The 22,000-nt window shown below is 35.3% G+C and overlaps 4 protein-coding genes across 4 annotated transcripts; 2 read left to right on the plus strand and 2 right to left on the minus strand.

Moving 5' to 3' along the window:
- The first annotated feature begins 12 nt into the window (after positions 1–12).
- On the plus strand, positions 13–5,269 carry LOC101257657 (double-stranded RNA-binding protein 6). Its single transcript, XM_004237957.5, has 3 exons — positions 13–160; positions 2,211–2,470; positions 3,838–5,269. The coding sequence occupies exons 1-3, from the start codon at positions 136–138 to the stop codon at positions 4,852–4,854; spliced, it is 1,302 nt and encodes a 433-aa protein (XP_004238005.2). The 5' UTR covers positions 13–135; the 3' UTR covers positions 4,855–5,269.
- Positions 5,270–7,133: 1,864 nt separating this feature from the next.
- Positions 7,134–14,894, plus strand: LOC101257956 (geranylgeranyl transferase type-2 subunit alpha 1). Its single transcript, XM_004237958.5, has 8 exons — positions 7,134–7,460; positions 7,553–7,721; positions 8,839–8,999; positions 9,079–9,183; positions 9,749–10,549; positions 10,634–10,823; positions 11,134–11,317; positions 14,253–14,894. Exons 1-8 carry the CDS (start codon positions 7,345–7,347, stop codon positions 14,639–14,641), a joined length of 2,115 nt encoding a protein of 704 aa, XP_004238006.1. The 5' UTR covers positions 7,134–7,344; the 3' UTR covers positions 14,642–14,894.
- Positions 14,895–16,957: 2,063 nt separating this feature from the next.
- On the minus strand, positions 16,958–21,525 carry LOC101258554 (receptor-like protein 14). The gene is made up of 5 exons (XM_004237961.5): positions 20,927–21,525; positions 20,493–20,648; positions 20,239–20,394; positions 19,320–19,475; positions 16,958–18,946 (listed from the first exon to the last, which is right to left on the minus strand). Exons 1-5 carry the CDS (start codon positions 21,294–21,296, stop codon positions 18,456–18,458), a joined length of 1,329 nt encoding a protein of 442 aa, XP_004238009.3. The 5' UTR covers positions 21,297–21,525; the 3' UTR covers positions 16,958–18,455.
- On the minus strand, positions 17,104–18,393 carry LOC104644282 (receptor-like protein 56). Its single transcript, XM_010322215.2, has one exon. It carries the CDS (start codon positions 18,391–18,393, stop codon positions 17,104–17,106), a length of 1,290 nt encoding a protein of 429 aa, XP_010320517.2.
- Positions 21,526–22,000: the final 475 nt, after the last annotated feature.

The following is a 22,000-nucleotide window of genomic DNA, read 5'->3' on the forward strand; positions in this document are numbered from 1 at the left end:
TGGCTCAAAAGTTTGAGGGGTATTTATGGAATTATATTCAGAGAATAGATACCATGTTCAGTTTTTTCCTTCTATAAAAATAAAAACATTGGGTTTCTACTCATTCTCTTCTTTGGTAATAGCGAAAATACCAAAATGGCGAACAACGAAAGCATCAGAAGTATGGTTTTTTTCTCCTTTTTTATCTCTTGAATTTTCTTGTATTTTTTGTCTTAATTTTCTAGGATCAATTGAATTCAGTGTTTGATAAGCAAATCAAGAAGAAAAAGCCTCAGATTCTTGTTTGCATTTTTTCTTTTTTGAGTTTTTATGATGAATTTTGGTTTCTGATGAAAATTTTGTCAAGAAAGAGCAAGGAGGAAAAAAGATGAAATCTTTGTTAGAGGGGAAAGAAAAATCCTAAGTTGTTAAGTTCTAAAAGAAGTTAATTTTGGCTAATTCGTTTTAGTTTAATGGGTAGTTGAGGTATATGGTGATTTGGTGTTTGGTTTGCTTGTTTATCTGTGATAAATGTAGCAGTTTTTATCTGTGTTTGTAGTTTATAAAGATTTAATGTATAGCTTTTAGTCTATTTGGGGATTTTAGGTATGTAGCTCTACAATATTGGATATTTGAGTTGCTTTCCTCTGGTAATAGGCATTTTGTTCGCCTCTTTCTGTTAAGCTCAACAGATTGTACCATGTAAGCTAATTTACATGAACATATAAATTTCAGCATCTGTATAGGAATTTATTGCCCTCAAAGCACCTCAAGTTTCTTTTCCGCCATATAGTCCAAAAGGTACAACTAATAGTCCTCCATATCCTTTTCATCTTTGAATTTCCTTTGAAATACATCCAGCTGTTGATGAGATCCTAAATGGTTGCTGGAATATGACTGATATTTTGAAAAAGAGATTACAAAGATGACCAACAACCTCAAAAATGAAGGAATAAGTACCTGCTTATCCTCAAATGAATAAGTACCTGCTACTCCACAAAGGAGACATCTGCTATATCACTGCAAACGTTTTCTGTAGTTTTTTGTTTCAACATCCATTATGAGCAATATCCAACTGAAATGTACTATCTTATTAAGGTATATTGGCTCCCCAAATTATCTTTAGAGGCCACGAAGGAAAACTTCCTGCCACGTCCAAAAACTTCATAGTAGTACATAAAAAAGCCATTTCTTTGTCCAGTCCATGGCAAAGAACCCTCATTTTCAGCATCATACCAGACTTAATTCTTACATTTAGTATTACAATGTTCATGATCGTTTAAGTTTGCATTCTACCTTTGTTGGAGCTAGCTAGAGCTTTCTCTTGTTGCAATGAGAAGTGCTTATGTAAGGGTAGGATGTACGGGACCTCACCCCTATCTTTGTGGGGTAGATAGGCAAATTACTTATGCAGTCTTTGTTTAATTAATTTGTTTGAATAAGATATCTGATGAGAAGGGATGTTTCTTTGCCCTTTATTTAGGAGGTGTGTTCAAGAGATTTGAGACATATATCCTTGCTTGTCTAAATTGCTGAAACTGAAGGGTGGTTTGGGGTGTATTAGAATTGTACCTGAATAGGATTTATCAGTAATGTTGGGATCAGTTATACAAGAACTATTTCTGATCTACTGTTTGGTTGTGTATTGAAGGGTAGTTCTGTCTTTAACCATGTATTAAGCCCTGGTATTGCTCATACCATGGGTTTCTATTTATTAGTTATACACCCTATAATAATGTATTACCTATGTCGGAAACACTACCAAACAAGGTATTTTGTATTATCAACGCTAATACATGTATTATTTTCTGTAATATGTCCTACCAAACGATCCCTGAGTGATGTAAAAGATTGGAGTATTCATACATATGTATCCCATTAAAGTTAGTAATTTTGTGCTAAAGGCTCAACAGAGGTTGTTTAGCATAATTCTTTTTTATTACTTGTCTACTTCATATAATTTTGGATAGGTGCAATTATTTGTTTTTGGACAGGGATGTTAGGGTTTTAAAAGAGAGGAAAATAAAATAAGGACAGTTTCCATTCCAAAATAATTACATAGTATATATATATATATATGTGCATGCCTTCTGTATTATAGTTATTATTATAAAATTGTTGAAAATCAGTTCTCTTATCTTTATTTGTCATTTTTCTGCTTTAAAGTTGTTTTTATTGCTTATTGCTTGTTTTATTAATGGCGATGGTCACTTACTATTAACATATTACAGGTATGACAAGTTGTTATGTTTTTAAAAGCCGATTGCAAGAGTATGCCCAGAAAGTTGGACTTCCTACCCCTGTTTATGAGACTATCAAGGAAGGCCCTTCTCATGAGCCTACATTTACGTCTACAGTGATTGTGGACAATGATAGATATGATTCTCTGCCTGGATTTTACAATCGCAAGGCAGCGGAGCAATCAGCTGCTGAAGTTGCACTCATGAGTCTTGGAAATTCTGGGTCAGTGGAAAACCTTTCTCAGCCAGTGGTAATTTGCTTTATCCTTCATCACTTAAGAGAAAACAAATGTGCTTTTGCGCTCTTATGCACTATGATCGTGACTGTTCCTGTGTTCTGACCAGAAGCCACAGTGTCAGATCTAGCTTGTGCAAATACATATGTTACTTTTCAAGAAAACTTTGGCCGTTGTTATCTCTTATGCTACTGTTTCCTCAAAAATTTGCATCTTCGGTAACTTCTCCCATTTGAATTTCGATCTGCGGTGGCGGAGGGCTTCACTATGATGGCCAGCATCTTCATGCCAATAACTTACATAGACCAGTTCTTAATGATCTTAGTGTTTGGTGAATGTATAAACTTCCATTTTGTGGTGGAATGACTTATTCGTCATTTTAGTCATCCGAGCTCCTTTCCCCCCCTCCCCGCAAGATATGGCAGTTGAGTCTTTGAAGTCCTCTAAATACCTGCAGCAGAAGCTGGTGAGGAATATCGCACAGAGCATAAATATGGGAAATGTTTTTAATTTGCATTCATGTTCCTGGATTTGAAACTAGACTGTTATTGTCACGGTTTGGGCAGCCATTAGAAATAGCTCATGTGTGACTTCCCTGGTTGTGTTAATTAGGTGGACAATGCAATGGAGATATGCTTTAGCATAACTACTCTAGCTACCTTTAGGGGCTTATATGTTAGTTTGAAGTGTGTTAGATTGCTTCCTTCGCTACGTACGTAGTATCATGTGGATCCAGCTCTATGGCCTCCAGTGGACCCACATGTATAGGTGGGGGTGCACGTGCACCCATTAACTTCGGAAAATATCATGTGTATATATGTATATATATCTTGAGAAACTTGTAGAAACTGCGATATAAATTAAGTGCACCCATAGAAAACGTAGAAGCGCACCTCGGGCCGCTGGTTTAAGCCAAAGTACCCAACCGTTAAAACGGCCCAACTTGACCACTGAGCTATACTCAACTGTTTTAAGAAAGTTAAAGACAAACTTATTTAATAACAAAGTAAAGTTCAAGTATTAGCTTAGAGCTCATGTTTGATCTATATATTTGTATTTAATATTTCTACATTGTGCAAGCCATTAGTGACCAATTGAATACGACATTATCCGTTAATCGTCACTGAAAGTTTTGCTAATGCCTAAATTAAGATAATAATTGGTGCATATGCGGTCTTCAAATCCTGGGTTTGCATTTGATGACCTCTACAAGTTTGTATAATAGAGTAAACGTTTGTCTATGAAGAGACTTTAATTTTTTTATTTTTTTATTTTTAATTAGTTTAGTACTTTCGCTTGGTTGTTGTACTGTCAACTTTCAAATTTTCATGTTGTGAAAGTAATAAACCCTTCTATTTTGCATGGTTTGGTGTATTTTTCAGCATGAAACAGGCTTGTGCAAAAATTTGTTGCAAGAGTATGCTCAGAAGATGAATTTTGCAATCCCACAATATGAATGCGAGAGGTATGACTCCGAAAGCAAAATTATATCATTTACATGTACTGTTGACGTAGGGGGAATGAAATATATTGGAGCAGCAGCTAGAACGAAGAAGGAAGCAGAGATCAAAGCTGCTCGAACTGCATTGTTGGCTGTTCAGTCTAGCGGTTTTGCGCCTAATTATTCTTCATACACTGTCGTTCCAATGAAGAAGGTCACAGATTTGGCAATCAGCAATCAGGAGAGTGCAGCAGCTCTGAAACCAAAGAAACACAGATTCAAGAAAAAGCAGACAAGGAATTTTTCAGATGTCAGTTATCATGTACGCACAAAGATTTTTGGTGACTCGGAAGTTCAGATGGTAAATCAAGCTAAACCAGAGATGCATGAAAATGCTGCTGTGATGACTCCAGGTACAGGATCTGGACCTGCACCTTTTGCAGGCACTATGGGTGATCTAGTTCCATCCAACAATTTGAGTTCTGATTATGGAACTTCAAATATTGGAATCAACTCTCAGTGTGGTGGAGGAGTAACGACTGAGGGAAATGCCGTTATTGGAGTTGATTATGGAACTTCAAAAATTGGAATCAACTCTCAGTGTGGTGGAGGAGTAACGACTGAGGGAAATGCCGTTATTGGAGTTGAGCAGGTAACTTCAGAGGTGGCACCAGTTGCTTGGAACGACAATCTTCATGTACAGGACCTGCACCTTTTGCATGAAAATGCTGCTGTGATGACTCAAGGTACAGGATCCGGACCTGCACCTTTTGCAGGCACTATGGGTGATCTAGTTCCATCCAACAATTGTGGTTCTGATTATGGAACTTCAAACCTTGGAATCAACTCTCAGTGTGGTGAAGGAGCTACAACCGAGGGAAATGCCGGTATTGGAGTTGAGCAGGTAACTTCAGAGGTGGCACCAGTTGCTTGTAACGACAACCTTCATGTGCTATAGATGCAGATCAAGGACGACATACAAACATGGAGGCAGAAATATCTTAAAACATGTTCGTTTTGCAGGATTAGCTATATCAGATGGTGGGAAGGACAGTTTTAGATTATAGAGAATACATAGGCCGCTCAAAAAAAAATTCGCGAGTTGGTTAAGCTTTTCATTGGAACATCCAGATTGAAAGAGTTGTTGACGGCGTGCTTTCGCCAGAGTGTTATAACTTTTATAGTTACTAGTACATGCCAAATGTGTGGTGTAGTTGCACAGTCTCAGGTGCATGAATCAGTCTTGACATTACTTGGTTTACTTCATTTGCTTGAACATTTGATGAGGTAACCTGTTCTATGACAATATTTAAGTATTTATGCTGTTATTTACAATTGGAAGAAGTAACATATTAGCAGTTACCAGTCTTTTACTTCATTTTGTTCATCTGTTTCATCTTTTTTATGTTTAATTTATTTGAATCCCACATTCCAGGTAACCTCATGATCCTTTGGACAAAACCCTTGTGTACTCATAAGTTACGAATCGAGGATTTAAACTCTATGAGTTCAACTTTTAAGGTTTTTAACATTGAACATAGTATGTTATTACAGCGGAAGTACGCAATCTACATCCGCCACTGTCATTTACTATTATTTTCTTCGGTTTTATGTTTTAACCAATCGTTTTGTCTACTTTGGTTATCGTATTATCTATTGATTTGAGGATTTGTTGGACGCATCCTCTTTTCCTTTTCAAGGTAAGGGATAAGGTTATGTACTTATTACCTTTTCTAAATCTCGTTTGTGAAATTTTACCGGACATGGGCCTGTTGTTATTGTTATAACAAGATCAACTGTAGCATTTAATCATATAAATCTAACATATCATATAAATCTAATATAATGAACGTCGATATTTCAATGAAACTATTGTGTACTCAAGTGAATTTATCATATTTTCGAAGATTTATATTTATTTAACATTTTCAAGTTTAACTTATCACATGAATAAGTAAAAATATATATTTGATCTCTTTTTTAATCATCGAGAAAAATCGAAAGAACCGACTAAAGCCAAAGTCGAAAAACCAGACTTGGTTTAATTTGATTTTTAGATTTAATAAATTGATATAATTGATTTAATTATTTTTTTTTTGAAAAATCAAATCATAATGACATTTGTACATCCCAATGGTATGTATGCAATCTTACTCTTGTTTTCTAAATATAAAGAGATGTTATTTTTTAGATCCTCGGCTTATACATGTTCAAATTGCAAGTAAATCTCAACGCTCTTAAAGGCATAATAATAACCGTTTCGTTTAATTTGACCTCAATTGTATCTAAGCTCTCCAAATTTTAGGCGTGTCCAATTAGACACTGAAATTTATATAAAATTAAACAAATAGATACATTTATTTTATGTGGAGTCATACACAACAAATTTGTATCATATGTGACATCGTATATGTAATATGTCATGTAAGAAATGTGTATCTACTTCAATTTATACAATTATTTCTGATATGTTTCTTATTATGTTATATGCTATTAAACATTCCATATATGAGTTTATATATGAGAACAGACATAAAGATGATACTTGATATTGTCTCGAATTTTCAAAAAAGACACCTAAACTATGCAAGCGTTCTATTAGCCTCTAAACAATTCTGAACTGATATTATTACATCATTTTTGTTCACCTCGCAGGGAGAGTGTATGTACTCTCTTAAAGAGCTTAAACAAATTTAAAAAAATGAATATAATTTTACTTTTACAAGTATTTTGCTATAAAATATATATATATATATATATATTTTTTTTTTTTCTTTCTTCCTTCTTTATCAAAAACTTAACATCATCTTCATTGTAACTTTTCACTTTTAATGTTACTTTTTACTTTAACTCTACCTAACTTTTTTACTACTCTTAGTTTAACACTCTTCAATTTTAAAATTATATTTTAATATTGTATTACATTTGAAACGTGTTACACAATGATTGATGTGTGATAAGACTTGTCATTTAAAATTTGGAATTAACCGAAAAAATATACTAATATATATTTTAAATTGTTTAGAGGGTAATAGGACGCCCGCAAAGTTAAGATGTATGTATAATCCAACTTCTTACATGTAATTCCATGTTATTTTTCAGTGACATGTTAGAAATTAAATATATAACGAAATAAAAAAAAATCAAATATCAAACTTTTGTAAAATTTGAATTTTTTTAAATAGTCATATTCTTCAATCTTCATATATGTTTACGATTTGAGCACTAATTCATGTCAAACAAATGAAACCCAACTAGACTCAATCACGAATTTGAATTAATTTCATAAAATAATAATAAACTTTTTTATGTGAATTTAAATTTAATCGGACTAAAAAATAATAATTTCAGATCCATTTGTATTAATAGTTCTAATAGATCGCAGGCTGCAAGTTTCCTTCGTTCAGTCTTCTGAGTCCTCTGTGTGTGTGTGAGAAAAAAGGAAAAAATGCACGGAAGACCACGCAAAGCTCCAACTCTAGAAGAGCAAGAAGCTTTTAGTGTCAAAGCTTCCAAATTACGGTCTCTACAATCACAATTTCTCCAATTTCATCACGCCAAAATGTAATTTTTTTAAATTTTTTGTGTTCTTGATTTTACAGAAAAGATCAAAAATTTTGATGTTGTTTGCTAATTTGTTTGTGGGGTTGTTTCAGATATACAAAGGAAGCTTTAGATGTAAGTGCAAAGTTGTTAGAGTCGAACCCTGAGTATTATACTGCTTGGAATTATAGAAAACTTGCTGTCCAGCATAATTTGAATCTACCTGAGGTGGAGAACAATGAGGAGACTGTTAAGTCAATTCTTGATGAAGAACTCAGATTGGTAAGTTGTTTTTTTTTTTTTGGATAAAAATGATATCTTTCTAAATGGGTCGGATTGAATATTGAGGATTTATGTTTAGTATATTCTTGATGGGAGGTTTTGGGGAAGAGAAAGAAATGCTCAATTTTCTATTCTTTAAAGGGGCTGTTTGTTCTTTTTCTTTTTTTCTCTGCCCACCCCTTTGCCTTTTCTGATAAATCCTGTGCTCAAGTCCAAAAAGATTCTAAGCTGGTTTTTGACATATTTTCTCTTGTTATGAATGATGTTATATGGTATTGCTTTGAAGTGTGTTGATAACAATCCTTAGACAAAACCTAATGTGGCTCTTTTGTCTGACTGAGTAAGAAGGATTGGGCCCCTTATAGGACGGAATAGCTATAGAAGATTTGTACTTGACTATGAATCTTCTACCAAATGGATCTGCATCGAATGTGTAATGAAACTTCAAGTATATTTTAACTTATTATGCTGTTGTGCTCTGTGTTGTCAAAGGAGCACTCAACTCCTGAAGCAAGGTGCAAAACTTGTTGGTGCTTTAGTGTCGTCATCCAGGCTCTAAGACATACTTTACCTTGCCAATGAGTGTAATCCCGAAGAGCCGACATGCACCCAAGGGTGTGGCAGTGATCAATGAACTAGTTGAGAGTCATGAGGATCAATTCCCATGGGAGACCAAAAATACTAGGTAATTTTTCCCATATGTGCTGGTGGGAGGTGGCAGGTATCCCGTGGAATTTAAATGAGGTGAGCAAAAACTGGCCTGGACACCACAGTCATAAAAAAAATCCTGAATAGGCAACGCTGAACAATTGATATTTCACTTTATCCTGATCTTTTCTTGATTTTTGTTGTCCATAAATTTGTTATTCACAATCATACTTATAATTAGTAGTCTTGAACTACACATATATATTTGCATTTTTTTCTCCATTTGTGTCTTTCTCCATTAAAGGCCTGGCTTGAAACCCCAACAGACCTTTAGATTTTTTGTTTGTTGTTCGCCTTTGATAACTCTGTTCTTAGTTGGTTTAACTAAGAACAAAGCTTGTTATCATCACCAATTAATTTTCTGTGTGGTTTTATCTGTGATTCAGCTAAAATTTTGCATGTTGATTAGGTAGAGAATGCGTTGAGGAGGAATTTCAAGTCTTACGGAGCATGGCATCACCGTAAATGGGTGCTGAGCAAAGGTCATTCTTCCACAGACAAGGAATTGTTGCTTCTGGGTAAGTTCCAGAAGGCAGACTCCCGCAATTTTCATGCATGGAATTATAGAAGGTGATGACCTGGATTAAGCTGAACGCAAATTACTGGACTGTTGCATTCTGCTAACACTTCTTTTTGGCAACTCTTTCAGGTTCGTCACAACATTGAAGAACATACCAAATGAGAAGGAGCTAGAATACACTACCGACATGATATATGATAATTTCAGCAACTATTCTGCTTGGCACAACCGCAGGTATGGTGATATCTATTACTCATTCTTTTTGGTTCACTCTTGTTAAGATCTATTTCCTGAGTAGAAAAAGTTCTCTAGGTTCACATTGTTGTAAATATGCTGCTCTAGAGCAAAAACTAAAGTCACTAACATACTAAGAAGGCAGGAAGACAGTCGTACCCCTCGAAGAAAAAGTTATGTTACTTTTAACAAATGGAATATTAAAAATGTAGCTTTAGACAGGTCATTATCACATATGCATGCCCTTATCATGTGTTTCAAAAGTGTGTACAAGACTTCCTCTTTTGGCGTATTTGATGGACAGATTATACAACACTATGTGTCATAGCATGGCTCTAGTAAGCACATTAATATGAAAATTCTATTGGTTTAAGAGCCCTTACTTTCAATAACTGTGTTATTTTTTTATTGGCTCCCAGATGCACTCGTCGTTTTAAAAATTAAAGTTATTAAGTATCACATACCATTTTAACTCAGGAAGAAGTCTCATTCTGATCTATATTCTACTGTGTTGTGTCTCTTATCTCTTCCAAAGGTTCATCTCCCCATAATGACTCGTATACAGTGTTCTTCTTTCTCATTTGCTGAAGGAAAAAGCAAAAGGATATTCTCCCAAGGACAATGTATTTACAGAAGAGTACGAGTTTGTGCGTCATGCTCTTTTCACAGATCCAGATGATCAAAGTGGTTGGTTTTATCATCTGTGGCTTCTTGATCAGACAGTTAAACTAGAGACATTGTTGGTTTCTTCATGGCCACCACATGGCTGTAATCTTTCTTTATCCACGGATGGATCGTTTGGAGATTGCTCTTTATCACCCTTTACGAGTCTTCAGACTAATACTAGAACACTTCCACTCATTCTCTATTTCAGCGAAGCTGTTGAGAATATATGCTCATCTACAGTAGTAATCGAATGTGAAAATATTGCGAGTAATGAGCTCGTCTGGAGATCACTCTCAGGAGATGGAGCTGGGTCTGCTCAAGCTTGGTTGACATATCTTAATTTCCCAGAGGAACATGCACATTCTGAAAAGGCTTACCAAGTAAAGGTCAGCCTTGCTCATTCTCGAGGCATTTTCTCTTCAACTGGTGTTCATCATGGAGATTCTTCTCATATTGAATTTTCAGTGTCTGTACCACCTCATCGTTCAGAACATGTTGATTTAAATAATGAAGGGAAAATCTCTTGGAGTGATGAAAGTTTCTGCACTCATGACACACAGTTTCTTGAGTCAGCTCTGATTAACTTGTTCCATCTGGAAAGAACCAAGATAGATGAAACAGTGGTGGACTATCAGTGGAATATTACGACCATCAATAATGAGATATCACACTATAGGGAGTTGTTATCAACAATGAACTGGTAGGAAATTTGCTTAAATGCTGAATAGTTCATCTATGGTATTTTCCATCGTATCCTCTCTTATTAGTTCTTTGTCTGTTTCAGTAAAATTGGGAAGCTGACACTTGCCAGACTGCTGATTGCCCATGACACCTTAATGTCATATACTGGCACTAGTCACAGAAATGTTAGCCACCATGCAGAAGTTCTTCAACTTTATGACGATTTAAAGAAAATGGACCCAGCACATCTCCACTACTACCAGGATGAGTACAGTATAGTACTTCTGAAACAGGTATCTGTTTCTGTTGTATTATCCATGTACCTAGTCTTCTAACGGGTAGCTCATTGTACTCTTTCTGTATTACAAAACCCTCAACGAACCCACCTCTTTTACTATGGTTTTTTTCTTATTGATAATTTGGAAAAACTAATGCCATAAAGAAATTGGAGACCTTGTGGTTTTTTCGTTTCATAATGCCAGCAACAACTTGGATTCAAAATGTGAAGACTTGTAATGTAAATTCAATTTCAAAATAGGAATTTTGTGATATGTTATTGAATCTTACCTAGAACTACACAAGCTTAATCATCTGATGTTGCAGACAATCTCCAATCAAGAATTGTTGTTGAAGCACTGCCGTAAATATAGGGATCCATCTTCTCCAAGAATCAATAATTTCTGTCTGCGGCTTAATAATCTCTCACTTTCACGTATTGGGTCTATGGAGCAACTTTTGTGGGTCCAAGTATTAGATCTCAGCCACAACCAACTTAAGACACTTGAAGGTAATTTCTCAAGCGATTTCTAGTTATCTTTCTTGTTAATTCAAGTTCTCTCAAACTACGGGGCTTCACAGCGCTTCCGTAGCATTTGCTTCTTCTGTCTATTGAAATGTTCACTCAGAAGTCAGAAGACTGTTTTCCAGCTTTCTGTCCAAGTTAAGACTTTCTTTGGTTGAAACAGAATGTGCTAAGATTAGGTCACAACCGTCATCCAGAAGAAAAAAAAAGAAGATATTTTGTTTATGGCCCAGGGAAGGGAGGTTGTATTGCATATGGTCTAGTTAGTTTGATAATTTCTAATGCAACTTCTGAAATTGTAATAATTAAACTTGCATACCTTACAACACATCCAAGCCATCTGCTCTTTATTTATTTAACCAGTTCCTTTTCATGGGTGGTGAAGGAGGTCAGGTCAGCAAAAGAACTCCCAAAGATGCGGGATAGTGTGTATTCTCTCCTTTATTTGCAATGGCTCTTATCTGATTGTGAGAACACTATAAGGATAATATGGTGGGCCTTTTCCCAGTCAAAATCCGTCCTAAAGAAACAAGTAAAGAAGAACTATTATATTTACCAGCAAAATCAGAGCTTCTCTGTCAGTCTTTCATTTTTCTGGATGATTAGCGGTCTATCTGAGTTTTTTCAATTTTTTCTAACTTTTCATAGGAAAATACAATTTATTAATAGGGAAGTATTGTGTCTAGGAATCGTCAAGCTAACAAACTAATCAAGTACATAGAGTTCACCAATTTTTTGAGGTCTCATGAAAAGGTCTTTAACATCACATATAGGTAAAAAGAGCCCTTATCCTTATCTTGTATTCATTCTTCTTATTAGGTAGTGCTCTAAGAAAATTTGTTGCAAATTTTTTAACCATCTTGATATATGGTCAGTGTTATCAAAGGCGTGCTTCGCCTCGCTTTATGTGCACTTCAGTGTCGTTATCAAAGTTTTAATACAAATTTTTCCTTGTTAATGAGCCTCTTATGAAGAAGTGAGACTAAAGAATTGATATTTCATTTTATCATAATTTTTTTTCAATTTCTTTAGTCATATATATTTGTCATTCATGTTTATATTATTAGTCTTGAGATTTTTTTTTCTCCCTTTCTGCTTTTTTTCATTGAAGCCCACGTTTTATTTGCGCTTTGCGCATAAAGCCTCCATGAACCTTTGAGCTTTTTTGCGCTTTTCGCTTTTAACAACATTGTATATGGTTTAGGAGAATGAGAGGGATAGAACATTCTTCCAAGATATGATAGGGATGCATATGATAGCTGTATTAAATCTTTGTTGTAAAGAGTTAATATCATGGTATGTAGATCATTTGGATAGCTTGTTATATAAAGACTGGTCGAGCTACTCGTGCAAATTATAAATAGTTTAGACATCATGTTGGTCTGATATTTAATGACACGATCTTGACTTGAAAAAAAGCATCTTGATCTTTTTATGATCTTCATAATGATAATGGCATCTTGTTAAAAAGCATCTAAGTGTTAGTTTGGTTAATAAATTGACTAGCCAAAGTTAATCTTGTTTAGATTTTCTGTTGCAATATTATGGCCTCTGTTGGTAAACTGCTCTGGCAACTAGCTGTGAAGGAAGATGTGTTATGGATCAGGTGGGTGCATGGAGGATATATGAAAAACAATGATAACATATGGATACATACCCCACCATTGAACTCAAGTTGGTAAGGTTTATACCTTGAAATCATGATGCAGGCATGGTATTCATCTGGTGTTGACTTGCTCACTCCTGGGGGGAAGTACTCTCTCACACAGAGTTACAATACACTATTGGGGCAACATGCTAGACTTAGAGTGTCTAACTTAATCCGGACTATTTGCTCAGCCTAGGCACAGCTTCATATTGTAGCTAGCTATTCAAGACAAATTACTAACCAAAGAGAGACTCAAGAGATCAAATATTCCAGTGGAGGGTGACACTGCTGCTTGTGTGATATATCACTGGGGGAGACTAATATCCATATGTTTTCTACTTGTGAATGGATGGTGAGAGTTCAAACTGAAATTCAGCAATGGTTTGGGACACTTACTCCCACTGAAAGTGTCAAACATATCCTGAATAGAATCAGAAGGAAGCATTGACAGCAATTTCTCAAGGAACTTATTGCTGCATTGTGTGGAGCAGTGATATAACGGATTCGGAGAGCAAGGAACTGGAAACTGTTTAAAGGCATTACTGTAAATACAGATACAGCCGTGACATAGATTATGAAGGAATTTGTATATAGACTTGAGGTAGTTAAACTGTCTAGAAAGGCAAATAGATATAGCTGGTTGTTGCTTAGATTTTGTGTAACTAGATCTCTGTAGGAGGCTTAACTCTTTCTTAGAAGGTGATTAGGAGATTGAGTGCTCTTTAGGTGTATTTTTTTGTGCTTTGTGAGAAATATAGGAAAAGAATATTATTGAATTGTTGTTGTGTCTATATTATTACACAAGACCCTATTTATAGACCATAGATTACAATCCTTTATCAAGTAGGATACTATTTAGTATTCCTATTCCTATTCTAATTGGATTGTATAAACATATTCCTATTCTATAGGATTGTATAAACCTATTCCTATTCTAATAGGATCGTATAAACCTATTCCTATTTCAATAGGATTATATAAACCTATTCCTATTCTAACATGCTTGTTGGTGGTAATTTACACTGGTTACCCAAAAAAAAAAAAAGCATGATGGTCAGATGTTGTTATCCAGTAAAGTTGACCGTGTTATAAGAAGTAGCAATTGATCTGACATTTCTTGCGGAAGTTCTCAATCATGTTGACTTCAAAGGATTGCTTCTAATTTTCTGTTATATTAAATTCCTTGCCTGAGTATCATGCCTTTCTTCAATGGCTTTTTCATGCTTAAACCTTGAAGCTTGCTTCATTCCGTTATTCTCTAAATTGATGCAGGCTTGGAGGTGATGCAACTTCTCTCCTGCTTGAATGTTAGCTACAATAAACTCTGCAGTTTTACTGCATTGGAGCCTTTGAAACTGCTAAGGTCACTGAAAGTCTTAGATATCTCTTACAACGAGATTGGAGCGCATTCTATTGACACGAGGAGGTATTTGTGCTCTTCCCCTCTTAACCATAGAAGTGGAGGTGACTGGAAAACTGAGGAATCTGAGATCCATTGCGTTGAGGTGGCTGATAATTGGGAAGCCTATGCTATTTTTAAAGACTTGAACTTGATACAATTAGATCTTAAAGGAAATGCAGTTTCCGATGAAAAGATACAATCACTTCTAATTAAGCTATTACCATCACTAAAGTGGCTTGATGGTGAAAGTTGCCGATAATTAAAAGTTACATCTCCGTCACTGTTACTGAATTTCTCTACAGAACAGACAAGGGTAATCTTTTGTTACTATTATGAATTTTAGATATCTGATGCACGGAACTGTTTTTGTACCATGTAGTTGTTGCAAGACTTGCTTGTAATTGTTTGGCTTTTTCAGATGATCTCTATTTATCAGCACCTAAACAGAGATTTTGTTTTTCTGAGAGTTGCTACCAAATTTATCTTTAAGTGTTAAAGCATTTCTTCCGTTATATTGTTCAACCATCATGTCATTCAAATATATATGAATTATCATACAGGGAAAAAAACATTACATGCACTTTCTTTTATTTATATTTCATAGAATTTGATGCTTTCACTTTCAAAATATATATGATTGCATAAATCTAAGCTCTGTGTGCCAGAGACAACTGGGGTACTCAGATGTCTAGTAATCCCAAAAAGAAGCCCAGGTATTGGACTGAAAATGGCTTGAGATATTCATTTTCATTTTCAGTAGTACTAATGTACAGAGGATGATTTAGAATGTGTATAAGCCAAAGATTCAAGAATACAATGAAGAGACTGATCGAGTTAACGCAACCCAGAAAAGCAGTGACATAATAGTGGAAGGGGCAGTTTGCAATGGCGCGAGGTATCTGAATTGCAACATCTTAGCAATGCAGAAATTCAGGTATTTGATAATTAAGGTAATGATACTTCCAGATAGCCATGGAAGTAGCTCATTTTCAGCTTCATCTCTTAGCACTAACTTTATCTTCTCAGGAACCAAATTCAAGTATAATTTAGCAGTAATATTTAGTAGCACTGCTAGAATCATGATATACCAAATTGCCTTGTTCATGCTGTTGAGTACCCTAGATACTTGTACTTTTGACTCCATTCTTGGTTTTAAAAAGGCTGTTGTTTACTTTACTTTTCTTACTCCGAGTAGGTTGAAAAAGCTGCTAAGAAGAATAGTTTTCTTTTCTCTTGCGTTCCGTTTTGTTGTCTGATAGGATGGTGGACAGAAGACTATTTATAGGGAACTTTTTGTTTAGAGAAGTGTCAAGCAAGCTAATTCCTTGGTCAACAATCCCATGATCAAAGGTTATAAAGATTCTCTATTTTTGAAAAAAAAATAAAAATCCTCCCAAACTTCCTTAATCCCTGTTAAATAAATTGTCAAACTTGAATATTGACACCTATTATCTTGATGGGGTTGAAGAGTGGTGATGATTAATTGATTATTGTGTGTTTGGTACGACGATAAGTTATTTTTTTTTAAAAAAAATATTTTCCTTCCATTGTCTTTTAGTGTTTGGTTGGTTGTTGAGTTATTAGAATTTTGATCTTTATATTAAAATTTGATATAGTAGTGATGAACTAGATAGTGTTTTAAAGAAGTTTTTTGAATTTTTAAAGATTGGTGACAACTGATAAGGGTATAATATATGATCCTTAACTTGGTTTTATCATATTCGTATAGTTTTTTAATATCTAATTTTTTTTAAAAAAATATTAAATTAATGTATTCTAATTTAGCTTTGAAAATAGTCTGATTGACTTTCGAAAAACGTAACATTTTTTAACCTACATAAAATTTATTTAAAAAGATTTGACAAAATGGAGATATAAATCATTGGCCTTGCAGAGCACGGGGTCAACTCTTTGGGTACTTGTTCAAGACCTTGGGGAATACGTCTCCAATCTCTCAGCAATTAATATAATTATTTATGCTCAAATAGTTTCTTTAAATGGAGCCAACATTTTATTTTATTATATTGAAAAAAGGTGAGTCCTACAAAAATAAAATAAAAATTATTATACTATTGATAGGTAATTAATCATAGACACAGACACTTAAAATTTAAATGATTTAAATTTAAAGGGATAAAAATATTCAATAAATATAAGCTTGAATTTAAGTGCCTAAGTGAATTATGCGGATAATTTTAAGCGTGTCAATGACTTAAAGCCATTTGAAGACGAGTAATATTGAAAATTGAGCTACCTATAGGGACATTATGATGAATGCTTTTAACATGACATTCCACAATTTAATAGGAGTAACATAGAGACAAAATTATACTGGATCCTTTGAGCTATGGTTCTATAAAATTTCAATTCTATGAAATTGAAAATAGCCGCAGAACTTTCTAATTTGAAATAATTCCAATTCTCTAAATTTAGAATTAACTGAAAACCAAAATTTTTGTTCGTCTTATTTCTTAACCAAAGTTCATAAATTGAAGAATTTTCTCAAACTTGTTTTAAACTCTTTCACCAAACACTGCAAGAGCTGCAACTATCCAACATGTTTCATCAAAGCAAGTTGAAAGTAGAAATATACCACATATTAAATAGTGGATAAGAAATAGCGTCAACGTAGCTAATACTAGCATTATCAAACACTATTCTTATTCATCCCATCAAACGACTCTTAAAATATCAAAAGAAGCATAAAAGTTTCATGGAGAATTAGGACAGATGAAGTTTCTCCTTGCACAGTTCAATGCAGCTATGAACCTTAGCATAATATGTCGTGCGCCAGTTCTTACTAAGAAGAAGAGGAGCAATGACACTCCAAAATCCCAAAACATAAGCAACAGCTATGCATGAGAAGAAAAAGAAGTCACTCTCACCAATTCCTTGCTTCTCGCCTTCTTCTTCTTTTTCTTCTTCTTCATGCTGCTGAGGAGGGCTCAAGAACACACAATCATTTTCCAGTGGCGGTCCACAGAGTTCCTTGTTACCTCTATAACTAGATGCTTCAAAGGTGACAAATTTATGTTCAAATGGGATTCTTCCTGACAGACGGTTGAAAGCCAAATTTAAAGTTGAAAGTGAATCAAGTCGAGTCATCTGAGGAGGGATTTTTCCAATGAGATGGTTAGAAGAAAGATCCAAACTCTCCAGTTGCTTTAAGTTCATGAAAGATTCCGGAATATGACCAGACAGGACGTTGTGCGAGAGGTTTAATGAACGGAGAGCTGCTAGTTGTCCTAGTTGTGATGGAATTTCACTATTGAAATGGTTCATAGATAGATCAAGTATAGTCATTTGAAAAAGAGGAATGCCTTCATAAGAGAGTTCATTCCCCTTGGTTGTTAAAGGAACTTTGACCCTGTAGTTAGCATATGAAGGAGACAACCACATGAAGGCTGGGAGTAGAACTTGAGATTCTTTCGTCCACGCGGTTATGTTACCGAGGCAAGAAGGTAAAACCCCAGAGAGTAAATTTGCTGACATGTCCAAAACATGAAGCTTTTGCATCTGGCACAAAGACACTGGAATAATCCCATGAAACTGGTTTCTTGCCAAGATAAGTATGGCTAGATGTGGAAAGAGAGGAAAATAATCTGGAACATTCCCCGATAAATTATTCCCACTAATGTCCATGACCTTCAGAACAGGAAGGTTAAACATAGAAGCAGGGAGGACTCCAATAAATCCATCATTTTGAAGAAGCAAGTATGCAAGATTTGACATATTTGAAAATCGGGGCATAACCTCCCCATGAAAGTAGTTGTTTGAAAGAACTAAATGTGCCAATGAAGTGTGGTTCTGTCTTAAAGCTGGAGGAAGTTTTCCCTGTAGGAAGTTGTGAGAAAGGTCTAGAACCTCTAACTTTAACAGATTGTCAAAAGATGAAGGAAGGGTGCCTTCGAGGGCGTTATTCGACAGGTTAAGATAGAATAAGTCTGGAAATGATGCGAGCACGTTAGTGGGAAGTGTACTGGCCAAGCAATTATCTGATACATCAAGCATCAGAAGACTTGATGCTTGAATCTGAGAAGACGCAGGAATTCCACCATTCAAACGGTTGCTTCTCAAAGATAACATAAAAGTGTATTATTATACAACAACCAGGACGGAAAGCTCCCTTGAAGGGCATTATAGGACAAAGACAGGGACTTCAACTTGTGTTGTTTGGAGATGAACGTGGGAATTACATGGCCATGGTTCTGGTTTAGTCTAGTATTTCGTAGGTCAAGGGACACAAGTTGAAAAGATGGAATCCAAGATGGAGTTTCAGCGTCAACTTCAAACTCATTATTTGTAAGATCAATGTCTTCAAGATTGGAGAGGTTTGCAAATGATGCAAACAATAGAAGTCCATCAAACCTGTTATCTGAAAGACGAAGGGTCTCGAGCAAAGTCAGGTTGCTGAATATGGAAGAAGAAATAGTCCCCTCAAAATGATTGAAAGAAAGATCTAAAGAAACCAAGGAAGTCATTCCACCAAGGCATGGATCAAGTTCACCTTGTATAAGGTTATCCTGAAGATTTAACACCTGCAGGTTCCTAAGTTTACAGATTCCTGAAAAGAGTAACAAGTAGTTAGCAACATGATCAGTAAAATTAAAGTTGCATAATGTTCAATCTACAATCTGAAAAACAGGGAATCAGCAACCCAACTTTACTAGACAAAACACATATAAATTACAAAGTAACCAGATTCAGAGAGTCTAACAGAGAATCAAGAGAAAACCAAGTGGAAACCTATTTTTCAATCTAAGAAAGCTCCAGAATATCTTATCGAGGACATCATGTTATAATCATAGAATCAAGAGAACCATGTCTCACGAATAGCATATAGACTTTAATTGGAGATGCATTCTCAGTGACTTCAAGTTCAAAATTGAACTGATAGCTACAAAGAATTGAAAGAAATTTCGTAACATCAGCATTACCTGAAAAGAAACCAGGAAAGCCCCTGATATTGTTATGTGAAATATCCAGACTTTCAAGCACTGAGAGTTTTTCAAAGAGACAGGTCGGTATGCTTCCATCATCAAGAAAGTTATCGCTCAGATCCAACCTTTTGAGATTCCGCAGTGTACATAAAGCTGCAAGAAATATATGAAGCAACAAAAGGGCTGTTTTTTGTCAAGTTCATTAATCAGAGTAGAAAATGAGTTTCGTGTACATAGAAACAACCTGAAAACTCAACTCCAGGGGATCAATAATTCATGCTGCTATCTTATACGGGTGCAAAGATTGTTAGGGGAAACTGGAAAAAGCTACAGACTAGAACTTCATTCAGACCATGTTCTTTATCGAAAAAAAATTCTTCAGATATCTACAGATGCAAGGTCACAGTTGGAATAAACAAATCAAGAAAATAGTTCCTCTGTGCAATCTTCATCTAATGGCTTCCTTCATGGTGACATTTGTTTCATTTTAGAGAAGCTATTTTTAGATAATGAGAATCATACCATTAACTTAAAATTATAGTCAGTTTTTATGTGTTTCATGCAGATTCAATACCAATGGTTTGACGACAGCATTTGGCCGAGAAGATGGTAGTTGAGTAGAGCAGAAGAGAGGGTCCACCACCAATTCACAGTTTTTTAAGCTGGAGGAAACCATTACAACGAGAAAAACATAGTATCCAGAGTAATCACACGAGGGTAGAGTGTATGCAAGCCTTACCCCCACCTACCTCAGAGGTAGAAGGTTGTTTCCGCTAAACCCTCGGCTAAATGAGAAAATCACTAATACATGGAAATACTAAATTGTAAACGATATTCTAACGTTAGGAAAATGAATATAGTAATGACAATATGCACAAGATCAAGTATGTGACAATAGAAATTAATCCAACTTTACCTGATAGAATGTGATGGGAATTCTTAAGGTTATTCCCAGACAAGTCTAGGCTTTCAAGGTATGAAAGATCATCAAACAGGCAATGTGGCATGCTATCATCTGTAAGATTGTTGTTGCTTAGATCTAGTTTCCGCATATTCTTTAGTCCGCACAATGCTACGTCAATTCAGCAAAACGAGCTAATATCAAAACCAAGATAGAAACTTTGATGGACCACTATGACTGATGAAAATTCGACAACTGAGAAAACAAACCTCTGAGCAGTGGTAAAGGGAAACTCGGATAAATCCCTGATAGGTGCAGCTGTTCCAGAGATGCGAGGCTACATACTTGAAAATGAGGCAGAGCATCGCCATTTAAAGGGTTGAAACTTAGATCCAATTCCTTCAGGTTGCGCAATTTGCATAATGCTGCAAGTATAAGTTGTTAAAAAGTAATACTCCAAAACATGCAACTACATGAAGAAAGGAGATCAGGGTCATCGGTGCAGAATCCATTCCAAAAAAAGCAGCAAATCTTAAAGCTCTAAGGATTCAAGAAAAGTAATAATTGTGTTTAACAGATATTAACAGCAGTTAGAGTTTGTACAGATTATACTACTAAATACTGAGGGAGGTAAGTTGTTGCACTTGCAGGTTTGATAAACATGGATACAGGTAATGGAAGAACATTTTGATGAAAAGAATACCTTCTGGCATGATCCAGTTGCCAATAGCGTTGCCAGATAAATAAAGAGACTGGAGATGCGTGAAACGAGTCAACAAGTTTGCATCAGGATACCATATTCCAAGTCCAAGTTCCCTTTTACTGGTAAGAATAATATCAAGAACATGTACATCATTATTTAGATCCCTGATGCAAGAAACAGCAGCCCACGCACAATAATTTTCTTCAACCCATTCATTGATTAGCGTAGATCCATTGGGATAGTTAAGGGAGTCCCTCAGCTCCAAAAGTGCCCTCTTTTCCTCCTCTACTAATTTACCACTGCAACCTATGAAATTCAAGCACATCAGTATACAACATGTCCAAAAGATAGGACACGAAACCCCAGCCATACTGCTGATAAATATCTATTCAGCAATGAGTCATTTGCTGAGTCACTAGATAATGCCTTTTGTTACAAGAATTTTCACATACTCACTCACAGTCATGAGTCAACACCAAATTAGAAATTTTAAGTTGCCTTAAGATCATAGACCACAGGCTCTTCATCAGTAAATGAACATTAGCTGTATCCCATGATGTGACATAATTTGTGTGAAAACTAACCTTCTCATTTAGACTTTTTATTTTAAGATATACCAAGTCAAGCTTGACTTTGTCCAACAAATTCTGCCGCCTTGCACAATCTTGATGATGACTTCTAACATTTCCTATTAACTGAGACTTGGGCAGGCAAATCAAAAGAAATCATCTAGTGTTATTTTACCTCCGGTGAACATCCGAACGGTTATCTCCCAGCATTTTTTTCCAGATTCATTAGCTACTAGATATCACACATTTTGGTCCAATTACCAATCCTACTATCTAAAACTCTAATACTGATCATGATCTTACAAAAGAATGCCAAAACTATATGCCTACAGGCTCAAATTTTTAAACTAAATCTTATATTCTTCAAAGTTTCAAGGGTATGATGTGCGTACATCCTATCAGTATCCTCACTAGACCCCACTTGTGATTGAATATTTTGTTGGTTCATCATGTAAGTTATTGCTTTGTGCTGAAGATTTTGTGATGCATCATCACCTCTGAAGTT

The sequence above is a fragment of the Solanum lycopersicum genome, chromosome 4, assembly GCF_036512215.1.
Source record: "Solanum lycopersicum chromosome 4, SLM_r2.1".
In the NCBI taxonomy this organism is placed as follows: domain Eukaryota; kingdom Viridiplantae; phylum Streptophyta; class Magnoliopsida; order Solanales; family Solanaceae; genus Solanum; species Solanum lycopersicum.

Coding starts and splice junctions, on each gene's coding strand:
- LOC101257657 (XM_004237957.5), top strand. CDS start 136: ATGGCGAACAACGAAAGCATCAGAA. Junction 161..2,210: donor GAACAACGAAAGCATCAGAA/GTATGGTTTTTT, acceptor AACATATTACAG/GTATGACAAGTTGTTATGTT. Junction 2,471..3,837: donor AAAACCTTTCTCAGCCAGTG/GTAATTTGCTTT, acceptor TGTATTTTTCAG/CATGAAACAGGCTTGTGCAA.
- LOC101257956 (XM_004237958.5), top strand. CDS start 7,345: ATGCACGGAAGACCACGCAAAGCTCCAACTCTAGAAGAGCAAGAAGCT. Junction 7,722..8,838: donor TTGATGAAGAACTCAGATTG/GTAAGTTGTTTT, acceptor CATGTTGATTAG/GTAGAGAATGCGTTGAGGAG. Junction 9,000..9,078: donor CATGCATGGAATTATAGAAG/GTGATGACCTGG, acceptor CAACTCTTTCAG/GTTCGTCACAACATTGAAGA.
- LOC104644282 (XM_010322215.2), bottom strand. CDS start 18,393: ATGCTTGATGTATCAGATAATTGCTTGGCCAGTACACTTCCCACTAAC.
- LOC101258554 (XM_004237961.5), bottom strand. CDS start 21,296: ATGGCTGGGGTTTCGTGTCCTATCTTTTGGACATGTTGTATACTGATG. Junction 20,395..20,492: donor CCCTTTACCACTGCTCAGAG/GTTTGTTTTCTC, acceptor GAATTGACGTAG/CATTGTGCGGACTAAAGAAT. Junction 18,947..19,319: donor CTTTCCTGGTTTCTTTTCAG/GTAATGCTGATG, acceptor TACTCTTTTCAG/GAATCTGTAAACTTAGGAAC.